At 43.6% G+C, this 18293-nt stretch overlaps 1 protein-coding gene across 1 annotated transcript in view; it reads right to left on the bottom strand.

Moving 5' to 3' along the window:
* The window catches only part of C3_1H2orf80 (chromosome 3_1 C2orf80 homolog), a 457377-nt gene extending 442142 nt beyond the window's left edge, over positions 1–15235 (bottom strand). Inside the window, exons 1-2 of the mRNA XM_069225947.1 lie at positions 15090–15235; positions 9415–9514 (exon numbers count right to left, since the gene is read on the bottom strand). Of these exons, the coding sequence (XP_069082048.1) occupies positions 9415–9455 (41 nt within the window). The 5' untranslated portion in view covers positions 9456–9514; positions 15090–15235. The remainder of the gene's footprint in view (positions 1–9414; positions 9515–15089) is intronic.
* Positions 15236–18293: the final 3058 nt, after the last annotated feature.

Genomic DNA, 18293 nt, shown 5'->3' with positions numbered 1-18293 from the left:
CTTTGAACCAGCCTTTGCAAGCTGGTAGCCCTGCCATGCAAAGGGTGGTGGAAAGAGGTGCTGGGGGCCCCATGGGGCCCCCTGCACTGCCCATACACTTGGCATGGGCAGTGCAGGGGCCCCCATGGACAGCCCCACTGCGCCTTCCGCTGCCCGAATTACAAGCCAGCGTCAATGTTAAGACCCTATTCACTGCAAGGCCGGCAGGCGGAAACGCAGTTTCCATCTGCCTGGCCCTGCAGTGAACTCCTTATAGGGCCGGCGGTGTTCTGGCCACACAGGCCACCTGAAGGTGGTACAGGTTTGGTGGGCATTCTCCACAGCCCACCAAACTCGTAATGAGGGCCTCTGTGTGTTTGTTTTAATCTATCTGCGTATGTAAAAATACTTAGTGAAATCCGAAGACACCTCACCCGACTGAAAGCACCTGTACCCAGCTATTTCCTAAAAAACTATTTATTAGAGGGTGTAACACAACAAACAGCCCTCATGAAGCTACGCCCCTGTGGACCATACCCTAATAGAAGTGTACTGCCTGTCATGGTGTGAGCGTCTTGGCATTGTTGGCTGAGGTTTGACCATTACATGTTGTTTATACCATTCATAAATAGGAGTATATTTTCTGTCGTGGTGTGAGATTGTCGGCAGTGCTGACTGTAGTTTGACCACAAAAAGTGGCACTGTGGCTCTGGGGTAGGGCCAGATTTTAAAGGAACATTCTGATGGAGATAGGTGGAATGTGTATGATCCAGAGAGTGATTAGTAGAGTGCATGGCACTAGAACAATTGGATTACGGGCTGGGCTTGGAACAAAAGAGGTGTGGTCAGCAGGAGGTAATTCATCTAAAGGAGGAAGAATTTCCAGGCCAGGTTTTAGACAATAAGTAGACATGATCAAATTTCAATTTCAGTATGACATTATATGAGTTCTCTGCCTCCAGAGGCAACTCAAATTGCTCTTAATTACCAATGTCGCAGTACAGCAAAGGTTTATTTAGAGATCACAACAAAGTGCTTTTTCACAACGTAACCAACCCTACCATATACCCAGACCAGGATAGCTAATACTGCACAAAACATAGTATCACTTCCCAGTGAGATGCACTAACATCACAGGTCATTCTCCATGCTCTTCTTTTTTTCAGAGTTCTCTGAACATATGCTCTTTTCCCTGATCTTCTAACTCCACCTTATTACAAATGATGGAATGAGACTGCATCCCCCATTTCCCTAGAGATTGTGTGGCAGTCAGACTGCCAGTATCCCTCATCTACAGCTCTCCCACCTTTCCACAAGATATTAAAAGGGGCTCAGACACTGAGGGGCAGATTCACAAACCAACTAGAAATCTTAGCTACTCCTAATGGATATTCTGGCAGCTCCCTTTTTCACACAGGTGGCAAATGCCAAGTAACTCTATAGCTTCAGTGTGTTGAATGTCTGCTGAAAGCCAATTTCCTGCTTAGGTTCAGTGTTCAAGTGTCTTTTCTACTTTTTAAACCTGTGACTTTTCTCAACAGGAGGAGTGCTCATCCTCTACACCCTGGATAAATTGAGACTGGATGTATACATGAAGGTCTTGCCATGGCTAGGAAAGTTGTACCACTCTGCCACCATAGGGGTTTGTCTGGCCTGTGTTTTCCCCCCCAGTGGGAGAATCTGTAAGCCCAACTGAGGTGCACTAGATTTTCTGCTAACACTGGATGACAGAGCTCTAGGCTCTGCTGGCCAAAAATAACCTCACCTACAGTCAAAGGAGGCTAGAGTATTTTTACAGCAGCTTTTTCGAAATTAGAGTTGGTACCAGCTGATTATACTGGAGTGGCACATGGCCATTTTACCCAAACCTTTAGTGGAGAGGCAGCCTATCGGTCAACCCCTTTAAAGTCTATGAATAGCCTGGAGACAATACTATTATTTGGTGGGCTACTGAGATATATTCCAGATTCCCTGCTGTCTCCTTACCACAGTACCTGAGCTCCTCCTTCCTCTCGCAGGTTATGCTGGGCAAAACCTTGGGAGAGGAATGCACCAAGAAAGGAAGTCAGTGTGCAATCTATGTTACACTGGCCACAAGCTAAAGCACTACATCGCCTAAAAAGAAGTCTTCTGCCCTGACAAGAAGTATTCAAAATTTGAAGTAAGGTCCTCACAGGCCACCTGGTCAGAATCAAGCCAGGTTCATCCCTATGACCATAATTTTACAACCTTTATAGATGAATTCCTTGATTGGGAGAGTAGGAAGCTTGCAATGTCCCTGGTAACAACTGGAATCTGCGGAAGTCCATACATGCTTCATCCAGTCTTACAGGGAGATGGATGTTGTTCCTCATCATTATACATCTGGGGGTATTATTTGGTCAGGCATCCGGTTTGTAGAACCATTGAAATTATGCCTAGTGTCCCAAAGATATCATTATTTGAACTTGAGGCTAAACTAGTATCCTTCTTCACAGTTCTCAAGTCCCAACTAGGGAGTCTGTGTTTCAAGGTACCTTCGTTGCCCCTGCCAACCAAAAATACTGACTACATCTGGGCAGATTCAATACAGGAAACATTGAGGTTTTAATACCCATTAAGTCAAAATCCTGTACCGTTTTGACCTTAACTGGTCACTGCCTGGACTGTGTCCCAATGTGAATACCAACTATCGGGCCTCCACTAGCTTTGTTGACTGGACATCAAGAGTTTGAGCATTAATAGATGACCACCCTAACTATTAATTGTGGACATTGGATGGGTTGTTTCTTGTTGTTTCCCTGTTTCCAGTCCTTGGACGGACCCTCTCAGTGGAGTAAAAGCAGCAGCACTGGTAGTAGTCGTAATAGCCTTCCATCTGCTTTGTGGTATATAAATAACATGTGATGCAAAATAACCAAAAGAGCTACTGCAGCAAGGGAACAAGTCTATTTTCAGCTTTATTTTGAATCAAAGCTACCTAGCTTCCATGCATAGTTTGCAGAGAATAGGAATCCACAAGGCTGGAGCCTGGACTGAAAGGGTGTCCCCTTTTGCAACTATGTGATGTGGAGAAGACCATGAAACAAGGATCTCAGCATGCGTGACAAGACACACGGCTTATTGATGTGCACATACTGTTTATTTCTACGATGAAATTGTTATCTGGGTTTCTACAAGGCTGCATACAATATCCTGCACTATCAGATTAAACGGACTCATGTCAGAAGTTCTTGATATACCAAATGTGTATGCCAGCCCGAGATAAAACAAAAAAGGCCTGCCTGTCTTGAATATGATTCTTTAATTTGATCTTGCACCCATTATTTAGTCCGCCATACCATACTGGTGTGTGATTTATCATTGAGAAGCCCAACAAATGGAAACATTGATGGACTCTGCACAATACAGAAAACCTTCATATTATTTGGGATATTGGGAGACCATGGGAGGAAATGAAATATCCTCAGCGAAGGCAATGTATGATCATACCTATGGGCTCCAAAAAGGATGTAAGCAGGACTATTGTGTATGTATGCACGTAATAAACCTATCTACAGAGCAACACAGTGATACACACAAGTACGTAGTGCAAAACAAGGGGCGGAGCACAAATATAGCATTAGAGGTGACAGTTTACAGTGAAAAGTGAAGGGTGTATGTTTCAGAGCTGTGAAAACAGCCCTTTGCAATCATAGAATTCAGAGCACTGTCATAATACAACCTAGAGCCTACAAATTAAAACAGTATGGCGGTCTGCTTGTCTGGGTTCAAATGTGAGAAAATTCTTCTCAGTATCCTCAACCCAAAAAAAAACAAGAAGATGTGATTGAGGTGACCTGGAAATAGACATGAGAAATCAACACTAATTTTAAGCCTGATGTTTTTATAACTTTATTCGCAAGAGCTTATTTCAGTTAGGAGGTATGGTAAGCCCCATAACTTCTTTCTGCCCCAACACCAATCTATGTTTCAACAAAGTTGAGCCTGAGGCAGTGCCTGCCCATCTAGTCCTGGACATTTCTCAAACGATGCAATAATAATATTGAGGAATTCATGTGGTTGTCATCAGCATCCATGTAGGAGATTAATTCAGGAACCTGGATGTTTTGAGTTCTGACTTGTGGCCTTTGGCACACCCCCCTAGGAAAGAAGCGGGTTCTATGCCTTGTATAATCAATCCTCGTTTATAATTTAAAGGTACCGACTCAACTTCCACTTGTATTATTATATTTTATACAGTGTTTAGATATAATGGATTTGTGTAACTCCACAAGTGTAAGACGAGATTGTGGGACTATGGGAAAGAGAGGCTTCGTATGACCGTGGTTAAGCTCCAACACAGGAAACAATCGTGTGTAAAAACAGGTTTTAGACATACCCTTGGTAGTTTGGCACAAACATCAATGTTTTCCTCCGAGAAAAGGGCATGTGGCACTTGCACAGCAACACCAAAAATCAACATTACAATTATGAAATAAACACGTTAACATTCCCAAACCAATTTGACTTGATAGAGTGACATATAATCATTAAAGAGACATAAACATGTCAAAAATAGGAATATTAAACAATTAGAATGTGCCTACAGAAAAGCATTACATCACAAAATGCCAAGATCAGAGGCCCTCTTGTTTGAAGATTCAAATAACCTTAAGTAGCGGTGACCAATAGGGGTGATCATCGGGATAGCCACACTCCTACACACTACTTGTTGCTAGGCTTTCCTCCGGGCCCTACTACAGTGCCATAAGTCGTGGCACAAGGTAGTCACTGCAGCTACTTATTAGAGTTTCTATGTCACAACAGCACGGGAGGAGCCCCAATTGCAGTAGCTTAGGTCACATTGGCAAGGAATGACCCAGGGTCTCACTTACTTGTGTCACAGCAGCACAGGATGAGCTTTGGGTCACCATAGCACAAGTACAACCACGGTCAGTCCTTCATGTATCGGCGCTGAGCAGACTTAACTCTGTGATACCCAGCTGAAACTGCAACTAGGAGAGTCTGATACCCGCTGACACCTGGGCATGCAGATCACTCTCCTCCTGCCTCCTTGCTCTAGCAGACTTCAGGAGCACCAGGGTCTCACTGCTTCCGGCTCCTTCCAGCACAGTCACGCATTTTGCAGGGTTGGCAGGCTTGTTCCCTCTCTCTGCAGGCATGTTGGCTTTTAGGCACTTCAGGTCAAATGAGCAGCTTCCTCCAATAAGGCTAACCTTCAGGTGATGTTCCCTCACCCACAGAAAGCTGAGGTTTAGCTGTACACAAGCCCCTGCTGCACAGCACTCTGCTGAGTACTCTTTGGAGAATGTCTTTCTCTGATAAGTGTTCTTGGAACTGAAACGACAAATGGATCAGTGTTTTCCACATTTATACAGCCTAAGAAGACAGGGGAAGCGGATCCACTATCTGCACTTTAAATCATGGTTAAGGGTGATTTTCCTTTCAAGTGTCTTCTCCAGGCTCATCTCCCAATACAGTCTCTGGGTAAACTGATGCTCCCTACACCAGGGTAGTCTCAAGCCTGGAGCTCCCACAAGAAAGGCCAAAGAGATGTGATCTTTCTGCAACTGGCTGTGACCAGCCACACTGAAAAGTGATAAAGGGAAAGACAAAAGACTGCGGCCACCTAAAGGCTCCTTTCAACTTGGGCAACAGAGATTCCAGTCCCAGCCTTCATCCTCTCTATTTACCCAATGGCAGTGCTATACTCAGCTAACAGCCTTCTTGAATTTCCAACCTAGTCTTGTCTCCTCTCTCCTGTCTTTATGGCACTGTTTGGGAAAACAATCTTACCTATTTCTTATGCACTAGACTAGGTCAGGGCCATCCAAATTGATCCCCCGGGCCTCCATGACTTTGGTTTACTCATACATACAACATATGTACAACACAGGCCACATGCATAAACAAGCACAGTGTACATTTTGAAACTTATTGCTAGGATCTGGATAAACCCAGAGCTTTACCACTGCTCTATGCGCTAAACCCCTGACAGGGACAGTAGTCCACTGTCAGTGAAATGAGGGCATGCGTAGTGCAACCTTCCAGATCCAGGAAAGGTCCTGGTACTCACTCTTGTCAAGGTACAGGCCTAGGCCTCAGTACACACACTAGATCAGTGTGAGGCTAAGGCCAAAATAAAAAAAAACAGAATACCAGATACATACAGTCAGGCATTCGTGGTGGGGAAGAACAACTGTACACCAAGCAAAGACATTCCTGTATTAACCAGGGGCAGCTCTTTCGCAATGGCGAAGGAGTGTCACCTCCCTGGCTAAGCCAAGAACTGAAAGATAAAACAATATTTAATTACAGTTTTTTCTTTCAGCTGCTGACTCTGCCATTAGCATGTGCAGGCAGGGGAGGGGCTGGGCCATGGGAGGGGTGAGAGGGGAGTGGAATCTGTGCACTAAGTGCGCACGTGTGTGTGGGGCAGTCGAACACAAATGCGCAGTTAGGTTTCTCCAACTCAGCTGTGCAACACAGTCAGGTTGGAGAAACTGCACAGACCCCAGGGCAGTGTCTCAGTGGCAGTCCAAGCCACTCAGACCAATCCTGATGCTGCTCTCATGCTAGGCTTAGCATGAGAGCAGTGCCAGTATTGCTGGGGAGCCTGTGCTGGTGTCCCAGTGAATGCTGAGACACCAGAAGAAGAGCAGAGGAGCAATGCGGCAGGGGGCGATGGGAACAGGTACGTTTTTTAAAAATATTTTTTTTATCCCCCCCGTCTCCATCCCTCCCCCCACCTGGCCCTCCCCTTGAGATTTGAGGCAGCTGCCGCTGGTATTAACACCTCCATAGCTGATCAGCAATGAAGCAAATTCAGGCAAAACCTAGAGGTTCACCTTGGTCAAGAGATCTACCTTCACACTTTCTTTTGTTTTGCACATATGCCTGAAGAAATCAAACTTTAAAGTGCATACAAAATAGTAAAACTTCATACCAAAAAATGCAAATATAAAAGACTTCAACTGTGTCAGTCAATTACAACATTTAAATCAAATAAGTGGGGCTAAGCCCCTGCAGTGATTTCCATATAAGAAACAAAAATGGGTTATAGTTGCACAAATTCCAGATAAATATATTAATCTAAAAAAGATCACCCTATACATCACTAAAACGAACTGTGATATATGTAATAAGGTATCTCTGATAATGGAGCTACTTTTTGAAGATTGTAAAGATGGTAATGGACAGCCTTAGTTAAAGCCATCATCTGACCAGTTTAGGACAATGGTGAGTCAAATAGTATGGCAAAATTCCTGACTAAACAAGGTGCTCTTTGTAGTGTGTCTAACGGATGGCTGCTGAGACAGAAGACACTGGTGCAGTGCATGTTTTTGTACAGCTTTAAAGAATGAAGAGTGAAGATGGCTATCAAACAGAAGGAGGAGTGGAGTCCAGAAAGCTTTTATTCCACTGGAAGTCTCAGGTGATGAAAGTGTGACACCGTATCCAAGGATGAGAGAAGGTATAATAGAACCTCTGCACAGCGTCCAGCCATGGCACTGGATTCTAGCCTCCAGGCTCAAAGTGATTTGCTTAAAGGCAGGCCGATAAATAAAATTTTGGAGAAGTTCATTCTTGTGTCGTAAAATAAAATGCAATGTTGATTAATGATTTGTATTTTTAACAGTTAGTTAAATGCAGCAAGAAAAGTGTTTATACATTTTTGAAAGCTTGCAGCTTGCAGCTTCACATGGTAGGTGGTACTTTTTACACCATTAACTATGTACGTGGATTAAGCTTCTGTGTTTTACACTTGAGCACCTTACTATTACATGAGATAATAACTGATTTACCTAGTGTAAATTGTACCTTTGCAAAGCCAAAAACGGTTTCACTTTGGATTTTAATACTGAGATCTGGTCTGCACTGTGGTGCTGTGGATTTTCAGCTCATGTCATAGGCTTTGCTCCTGACGAAAGTGAGAAGTGTCCTGCTGCAGCTCACATGTGATATTCCACTCCTATGCTGTCTGCATGTTTTGTGCACGTAAACGGCTGACATTACCAAAAAAACGTGAACTATGTCAACCACTAGTCAAACAGTTTTTGTGGTTTAGGAAAAGACTCATACCGTAAGTAGTCCTTCACTGATCAGAATTCCAAAACATCAGGTATCCATGTGCACAAAATAGAGGGACACATGAGAGAAAAATGAGATATTGCTTACTTTTACTGGCTATCTTGATTTGACATAAATAGATGGTTGGAGGCACTTTCTCTCATCACACCTCTATGAGTCTTTAAAAAATGATTATTCAGTTTTCATATTCACTCTCTTCAATATGCATATATTGCATTAGAAACCCTTACAAACGTTCAGCCTCATCCCACTCCTTCACTGGGCAAACATGGAAACGGTCAAGGGAAAGGGAAGCAGGGCTAAAGCACTTCTTGATCAATTGTTCGCCCAGGAATACCTGAAAAAGGACTTTACTCACGTATACATAGCCCTTTGTGGCCTTTCACAGCCATGCAGCCACACACACCAATCATGTTGGGAACAGGATCTCGGAACACCAATAGCGGATGAGCTGTGACATCGACTCAGGACGTGGGTGGCTGGGACATACATCTGCCCTCAACACAAAGCTAACGCCTACCAAATATACATCAGGCGTTACTTTATCCCAGCACAGATACCTGCTAAGACTGGGGCTTCTGGGCTGGTGGAGGGGTTGTGGGGAGTGGGGCACATATTTCCATTTGTCGTGTCAGTGTGTGCCGGTAAAGCATTTCTGAAGTGAGGTACTCCATCAGATCTGCCAGATTTGCTCAGCAATTCTGCCACCGCACCCACTGGTACTTGGGCGGGGCAGGGGAAAACTTGGTCTATCCCTACATTATAATTAGGGGCAGGTTAATTAACCTCTTCCTTTTAGCAGCACGACTCGCAATAGTCCACTTTTGGAAGAACCCACTTCCCTCCGGACCTCACATTGTGGTGGGCCAAGGTGTGGCACATCTATGCTATAGATCGCCTGCCTGCACGATTTAATGATAGAATGGGTGTGGCTACCGTTTAAAATGTGTGTCAAAATGGACAGGAACTTCAGCAGCCATCAAGCCAGGCGTCCTTCCATGTGCTCGACTGTTACCACGAAGGACGAATGGGCCGACAAACGTTTCTGACTTGTAATTGATAATATGCGTGCACAACACGTTTATACACATTTGTGAACATTGTGCCTCAATTTCGACCGGTTGCATTGATGGTGTACCAAACCTGTCACATCTCGATGCTGTAATCACTCTTGATTCCCTTATAAAACCCCAAAAATAACGTGTTCAAAAAAGAAACCGTACTAAGAAATATGAAAGAAACCTTCAAACCTCCTTCTTCACTCCTGCCATATTATGAATAATGAAATGCTTGGTGGTACTCTACTTACCAGTTATATTTTTAAAGACCATAACTCTTACTATAAAACCGCATCTTACTTACAGAAGTTTTCTTATTTCTTTCTTAAGCTGTTTTCTTTCCATGAATGGTGGATTATTTCAGATGCAACTCTCTCTGCCCTTCCTGATTCTTGATTTATTGTCTGAAAAACAAAAGAAACAACATTTTAATTTGAAATTATTATTGAGCATCAATATTATTTATACTTAAAATAAGCTGACGTTCCAATACCAGGTACAAAGGTAGGCAATATTTCCAAGTGTCGACTTCTAAAATTAAGGCCCATATTTATACTCTGCTTGAGCTGGATTTGCGTCATTTATTTTACGCAAATTCGGCGCAAAACTAAGACCATTTTTATACTTTGACGCTAGACCCCGCTAACGTCAAAATATCTCAGTGTGAGTCATTTTCTGGATGTGTGAAACCGCCTTGCGTTAATGACATGCAAGGTAGGCGTTCCCGTCCAAAAAATTACTTAAACACCTGTGCGCCATAGTTATCCAACCAGGCAAAAAAGGCGCACTGCTGGGAGGAGGAGCCGGAAAATGACATAAATCCCGATTTGCGTCAAAATGTAATGCCTGGGTCAGGGCAGGTGTTAAGAGACCTGTGGGCTCTTTTCCATTGTGGGAGACCATGGAATCAGTCCACAGGTGCCCTTCCCTGCACCCAGGGACACCCCCTGCCACCCTAGCCCACCCCTGGAGGACACCCATGGATGGGGTGGACCCATCCATGGTGAGTGCAGGTAAGGGCAGGTAAGTAAAAAAAATTTTAGAGTGGCATAGGGGGGCCAAACTTGGGGCCCCCCTACATGCCACTGTGCCCAATGGCCATGCCCATGGGACAGAAGTCCCCTGGCCATGGCCATTGGGCAGGGGGGCATGACTCCTGTCTTTGCTAAGACAGGAGTCATTTCCATGAGGGTTGTGCGTCAGAAAATGGCGCAAGTCAGGTTAGAGCCAATGTTTTTTACCCTAATCTGGCTTGCACCATTCTTTGGCGTACAACCCCCATTCTTCCCTACGCCTCCACTGCCCGGTTAGAGTAATTTATTTTGACGCAAACCAGGCCGCAGCGCCGGCTAACGTCATTCCATAAATAAGGCGCCCGGCAGGCGCGTTCGAATGGCGTTAGCCGGTGGTAAACCACTTGGCGCAAATCTGCCCTGGCGCTGATTTGCATCAAAAAGTATAAATATAGGCCTAAGTATGCCGAAAACACTGATTTCCGTGCAGCAATGTTTGTACTAGAGGAGAGGATAACATGAGCATATTGACCTGAGCGCAATCAATCAAAAGCAGTGATTAATTCTAAGTGGAACAGAGATGAATAAAGGAGTGTAAAAGTGGTAGTATTCCATTCCTGAGTTTTCCTTCATAGTCAGAAGTGAAATGCTTTCAGTGGAAGCACTGATCTAGACAAATGACTAGGAAGTGATTTTCTCATCAAGAAGAAATAGTAGAACAGCTGAAATTTGAAAAGTAGAATGCAGTAGTTTGCCAATTTTCTTTTGAGAGAAAACAGGTAGAGAAAGGATATAACTTTCTGGAAAACAGAAATTAAAGATGGAAACCATTACATGTTCTCACTGAAGGGGGAGATGGATCAATGGGAAGAAATTGCTTTATTCAAAGGGTATCAAATGGGGAGCAATACAGGAATTTGCAAATGTATGATTTGACAGGGAAGGGTTACCTGGAAAATATATGAAAATGATGACTGCTTAGGTCTTGAACTTCCTTATTCATCCCTGTACCATTCTGTAACTGGGATGCTTTAGTCCAAAAGATTTTAATTAGTTAATGTACAGATTTTTTGTCACAAATGTTTGACTAGTGAGCAAAATATATATACATTATCTTTCGCATCAAATTCATGAATTTATTTCACACTATCTTGAAGTCATGAGTGGTATAGCATGGGGTACTGCTGGTCAGGATGGAGGTGTACTGACAGAGATGTATGTGCACCAGAAGTGATGGGTGTAAAAACAGACAGTCAGTCTTGAGGTGCACCCCACAGCAGTATGTTGGGGTGCTGTATGTATGTCAGCAATACAGAAGCTGTCATGTCACTGTGAAGTTTTTATACTAGTGCAATGGGGTAACATAATTGCAGTAGTAGTGAGCTAGGCAGTAGTAGTAAGCAAATAGATAACTCTGACGTATTCTGTATCTCTTCATTTATAGTAAATCACATATACCAGATCTTGCAACCTGAACAAAAGCTGTAGTACTCCGAGCAGCTATTGCCATGCTGAGTGTTTTCTGTCACAATGAGCAGAACTAGAGCTTTGGAGCAATGTACAAGTTCCCCTTTCGAACTAACAATGACCTTTGGATGTTTTTTTAAAACAATGACATGAATATGCACCATATGGACTCACTGATTCGAAAATTGTGTTGTAGTAAGAACCTACTACCTGAAGAAGGCCAGGCTCCCTTACTATGCTTGCTAGCACAGAGCACTGTGGAACTGGTTTGAGATTTTGTGATGACTGTTCTGATTTTCAGTCCTGCATTGCGAAGCCCACTTGCCTTACAAAGCCGCTAGTCTTTCAGGAAATCCCTCTTCTCTTATGGTCTAAACAAAATCCCTGGGCAAACTGTGTCACTCGCCAGGTTGCATGACAGCTCTATGTGAGCACTGTGGTTTTAATACTATCTGCCCAATTCCATATGGCCCCCTCCCCAAGCCTCAGAAGGCTCTGGGGACGCCATACCTCAAGGCTCTATTTCTTTTAAATGGGAGGGGTGGGTCCCCCCCCAACCTTCTCTGGACCCGGGGAACCTATCCTCAGGGCTGTCTATGTTTCTCAAAAGGGGAGAGGGGCCGCCTGGCCTCCTTCCCCAGTCTCATTAGGCTCTGGGAACCCCATCCCCCAAGGCTGTATGTATTTTATAGGGGAGGTTATTTGTGGTCCCCAACCTTCAGGCAAGGAATTTATTTTATTTTAAAAGGGAGTGCCCCTCCACTACACTCATTAGGCCCTGGGGACCCCATTTGCCAGGGCCTTATTTATTTTAAAGGGGAGTGGGACCATGCAGCTGCCCTACCCGAACCTATCTTGGCCCCGGGGCTTCCTTTTTAAATATGTAGATGCTCCGGTGCCCACCCAGGGCAACCACCATGCACACAGTGGGGGCTGCTGGAGGAGCCCCAATGCCACCGTAGCCCCAGCCAGTTCCCCACATGCTGCAGGAGCCGGCATTGCTCCCTCCAGCAGGATGCAGCTACTTATGCTGCAACCTCTGGGGCAGCAATCTGTTGATCTGTTTCGTACCCGCATCAGTGTGGGTAGGGTAACAGATCTCAAGTCTGCTCCCAGGAGGTGGGAGCATTTGGCTGGAGAGTTAAAAATATTCCTGCCAGGTGGGAGCAAATACATGTTTCCCTGCCCGAGTTAGTGCAGACAGGGAAAATACTGTGTCCTGGTAGTGGGCTCCCCAGGACGCAGCAAATGAGCCAGCCCTGGGGTATGGGGTTCCCAGGGCCATTGAAGGTAGGCGAAGGGGTGTCACGTGGCCTTCCCCCTTTTTAATTATGTTATGGCCCTGGGATATGAGGGAGGACGTGTGCCCCCCTGTAATGTTTTGTGTATTTATCCACTGACTCCATGTTTGACCATCGACTCCATTTTGTGCGAGTGATTCCATTTTGTATCCTGCTTCAGTTGCTGTCAGTTGAACAACATATATATATCCTATAGTTCACATGCAGCATCACTACATACTTATTTGGAACACATCCTTTATTTTATATACAAAAATATATTACATATTCACATAAAAATTCATATCAAATCCCCTATCAAAACACCAAAATAGAAGGACAAAGAAAAGTGCCAAAAGAACAAGTGCTTGTGATTAGAAGAAAAAGAAAGAGTATAAATCTCACACCTATCCAATAAAAATAGAGACTTATAAGAAATGCTTGTTGGTTAATCCTTTTCCACATTGAATCATTACTATAATTACAACAGTACTGAATCCCCATTAAAGTCTTTCCTTCATTGTAAAAAAGAAAACACATCCAGGCTCAACCACCATAGGTGTGACTCATTCAGACTCTCACACACCTACTCACAGACCCACTGACACTCTCATGCACCTACTCAAAGACACACGCACACATTGACACACCTATAACACTGATGCATGCACTATCACAACCAGACAGACTCTCACAGCCACTCTCACCCCCAGATACACCCTTTCACATCTATTTTCATGCCCAGAGAGGCTGTGGTCAACTCCCTCCATGCACGCCAAAAGGGCAATGTGCAGCGTGGGGTTGGTTGGTTAGAGGGGTTGGCCACATGGTCTGGCTGCAGGCTTGGTCTTGCGGGCTACTTCCGCTGTGGCACAGGCGAGGCCTGTGGATGGTACAAGGCTGGGTGCTTATAGGGGGGTTGGCCCAACCTTGGCCGTGCACGGCCGAAGGCTGGATTAACATATAGTAATAAAAATGACAATACATTTAAAAAAACATAGAAAGTCACAAGCAAAAACAAAGGTTATAGGGTCATTATCGTTAGGAAATAGAATTGAAAAAAGACATCGAAATTCACTCAGAAAACAAATGTTATAGGGACATTATAGTTAGGCTCACATTTTAAATGTACAAAACCACAAAAATTCAACAGTTATAGTTAGAGTTATCTCAAGTAAGTATAACTCGTGCCCTAAGGTAACTATAACTCGCGCCCTCGCCATGCACTGCTAATTACCCCCAAATTACGACACTCATGACATCTTTGATAACATAATTGATAATATCACTGTAATATTTGAAGTAACACTTTTGACTAAAAAACGGATTATTTATGAATGCTGTTTACTGCAGTGGGCTGATATTGAGTCGACTATACAGCAGCAATGGCAGTACATTTACTACAGGATATTTAGAAGCATTTGGAAAAAATACCTGCAGTATGTAAATTATTATAACAAAATATCAATATTGCATTTACTACATAATTTAATATATTACTATTCTACATTGTATCATCTGCAGCATTTGTAATTATAGTGAAGCTTTTGATTGCTTTGTCAATGCAGTACCTCAGATAGGTTCAATCACATTTCCAACAGCTAAGCGAAGTCTCCCTTTGATTAGTAAAGTCATGCATTAACTTTAGATTATATTATCCTGAGCCTTTGTTTAGAACTATTCAGTCCGTGCAACAGTTCTGTGGCACATGCTATTTACTAAACTACACATTAATTAGCTCTGTTGTTGCAGTATTTACTGGAGTATACTATACTGGACTCGACAATACGTAACATAGTATTTCAATTATATGCACTGCGGTTTACATAGTAGTGGTGTTAATATATTTAGTACACCTTTTAAAGCAGTATATTGACTATCGGACTGTAAAAAATTGCTTAAAGAATCGTAACTCTAGTATATTTACATTAGTCAAAACAGTGTAATACTTTTCCTGCAGTGTAATTGCACTGGTGATGCAAATGTTATGATGATAAAGTATAGTTGCTTCTATTTGGTTACCTATTATTAATCAATGTCGATGTTTAAAATGCGAGCCAAAGAAAGCAACACTAATAAGTGTTTATTTTAGATTAGGAAATATTACTGCTTTTTAAACAATATCTACTTGAAAGCAATCACGCATGCTCCCTTTCTCCCCGCCTACCGTCACACTATGATTAAAATATTTAAAGGATCCTGCCGGTCTCGCGTTTTACCTGTTTCAATTCACGCCTGTTGTATCCAAGTAGGCTTTAGGTGGGTTAAACGCAGCTCTCCTTAGAACGAAATAATTGCTGATGTTTATGTCCTTACTCCAGGTGCTGTGGGTGAAACTGGCACAGTGACACCCTCCGCTTTAAGCATTTTTTTTAATCCCCTTGTTGCTAAGGAGCCATTTTGGACGCTGAACAGAGACGAACTTGACTTGCGCCGGAAATAAGTCTTATTAGTACACACTGGATTTAAATTACTTTTTCCACTTGTCCAGGCATTGGATTTCTTAACTGAATGGTCAAACTGACAAAGCGATGAAAAGACAGGGAAGGTGAGAGGTGCACATAATTAACTACGTCAGAGACGAATCGCCCGGAAAACAGAAGATCGTTTCTAAAGCGTTCCTTGTGAGCAACTATTCAGGGTACGGGTATCTCTTGCTGTCGAGCATGCACAGTTAAACATGTGTATGTCATTTTGTTCATCAGACGAATATTGCTAGGTATATGTCCCCAGGGCCTGGAATAGCTCATCTGTACTTCCTGGTACTGCATCCTAGAACGAGCGCGTGAAGGCGAGTGACTGATAGGTAAACCTGTGCCGGATTACATGACACACGCAGAAAGCCTACAATGTTTACATCTGCTACCTTTTACTTTGTGAGCGCTGCAGCATGCATCCTTGGTAAAGGGCACTAGTGTACTTTACCCATCGAAGACTGTTTGGAAGCCGGCAGGTCCTAGTGTATATATACAGTGCTTAATTTGTAAATAAAAACGTGCCCCAAAAGCCCTCCTCTTAAACACGGGGCTACTGTATTTAAATGTGCTGCACAGAATACCGAGGCAGCGTAATCCTGAAGCCATCTCGGGCCTCTTCAGTCCATTTACAGCCACTCCCTGCCCCTTCAGCTAACTCTTGCAGCTTTCTCCTTTCTACCTTTGTGACGCTTTTTCATTTTTCTCTTCCTCCATCTTTCCCAAATGGGTCTTTTGCTTGCAGTAAATGCTTGAGGCAGAAGAATAAGCACCGACCCTCAAAAATAAATGCTGGTGCTCAAGCACAAATTAAGCACTATATATATATATATATATATATATATATATATATATATATATATATATATATATATATATATATATATATATGATATCACAAGACATCAACTGACAACTCTCTGGCTGAAGCAATTTAGCAAGAAGCTGCTCACCTAGTTTGGATAACAGCAGCCATACCCCCAGTCCCCTGTCCCAACCCCCCCCCCCACCCCCCATCCTGCCAGCACAGCTGCAAACCCTTTAATACAAAATGATAACAAGCTATGTTTATTATAGTTTTGTATTCAAAAGCGGAGGGGCCACAGACTGTGAAGAGGATGAGGGGACTACACTGTGCACTCCCTACAGAGCGCATGTGTGTTTGGCCGGCCAAACACACATGAGAAGTGTGCTCTCCCTGGAGAGAGCAGGCACAGGCCCACAGTCTGCCTGGGATCGTCCTGGCTGGATGCTCCCAGCCAATCCTGACGCTGCTCTGAGCAGTGGCAGGACTGGCCTCAGGGCAGGCTGGGAGCCTGTGCCTGCACTCGAGGATGGAGGAGCAGTGCAGCATTAGGGTACGTTTTTTTATATTTTTTTTATTTTACTTTATTTCTCCCCCCACCCACGTCGCACCGCCCCTTTTCCCTTCCACAAGCCACCACTGGATAACAGTAAAATGGCTACAAATATACATATTAATCCTAATAAAACCAGTACAAATAATTTAAAGTACTGTTGATTGGAAACACATTACATTGGTCAAACTTGGTGGACAAGCTAGGCCTACATCTCTCCAAAACTAATATCACTACTACGATGTTCACTGAATGTTTCCAGATTACTTCATGATAATTCCAGTGCAGTTTGTCCCAGTGCTAACAGCAGATCTTCAAGTGACACCCCAAACCTCCCTTTATGCCAGTGAGATTGATGGATAAGGCATTTTGGTTTTCAGTGGGACTTAATATTGTAGACTCTGTGTAGTTTACATCTATAAGTATAGGAAATCCAGCAAGGTGGGATATGCATAGGTTGGGGGGTGTAATGTGTGACTTGCAAATTAAAGCTACCAAATCCCAGAGATTTACCATTTTAAAAAGGGAAGACACTTGCCAAAATGCAAATGGTAAAGCTGCTCAACTAATGTCTAAGATTTTATGACCAAATTGCACTTGAATTTTGTGTAAAAAGATAACTGCATGCAAGATTCTTGCAAGACCCCTCTGATCATCCACAAATCACTCTAGCCATGTACAAGCTTCCTAACCAAACCCTTTTGGGCCTTATAACCTCCAGTGCAATATCTGCCTCCTTGAATCTTCTGGACACCTACTCGTATAAGCTTAATGATTGGTAGATAATTTTATGTGTTTTGATGTACTCTGTGGAATGCCCCCCGCCCTTTAGCTGACCCGACTCCCTGTACGCTCACCACCCTTTATCTCACCTCCCACACAAGCCAATTCTGACTGCTGCTAAAAAGCAGCAATGCCCCAGCCTTGCTTCAACTCCCTGAGTTTTGGGATTCTTTGTTGTGGGAGGAGGCACACCCTTGCTGTGCCTGCCCACGTCGGCCCATTATCATCCTGCACATGACAATGAGCTGGAGGACTTTGAGAATACTGTCAAACTTACTTCGTGCATACCAACCCTAAGTCGCCAGCAGCAATTTGAGTTCAGCACCAATGACCAAGTCAGTCCATGGGCCAGTTTATCCACAGAAATAAAAACAAGTGTCCCACCTGCTGGCCCCAGCCATATGTCTGTCAGACAACTTTGGATTTTCTGGCTCCTTGCCTATCCGAGCCTGGGCCCCTTTTACCAGGCCATACATCGCTTAAGTCTTTCGGGGTAACTTATACTTCTTCTCACTTCACAGGATACTTTGGGCACACAGAAACACAGTGAGATGTGTGTTAAGGACTGGGGCATTATTAGTCATATAGAACCTTTTTTGGTATTTCATTTCATTAATACCGTCCCTAATTCTGATTATTTTAAAAGACAGAAATGGAATGGCTGGATACTGTGCTTATATCTCTCACTTAGCTGCTTACCTTCTCTCTCTGGTTCTGCCACTCTTTCATCTATCTTTCCTCTCTGTGCTCTACCATTTGCCTCTCAATTTTCCATCCAGCCATTCAACTTCCCTTGCTGATCCTGTCG

The sequence above is a fragment of the Pleurodeles waltl genome, chromosome 3_1 (genome assembly GCF_031143425.1).
Source record: "Pleurodeles waltl isolate 20211129_DDA chromosome 3_1, aPleWal1.hap1.20221129, whole genome shotgun sequence".
NCBI lineage: Eukaryota > Metazoa > Chordata > Amphibia > Caudata > Salamandridae > Pleurodeles > Pleurodeles waltl.
This window is presented reverse-complemented; position numbering and strand designations above follow the sequence as displayed.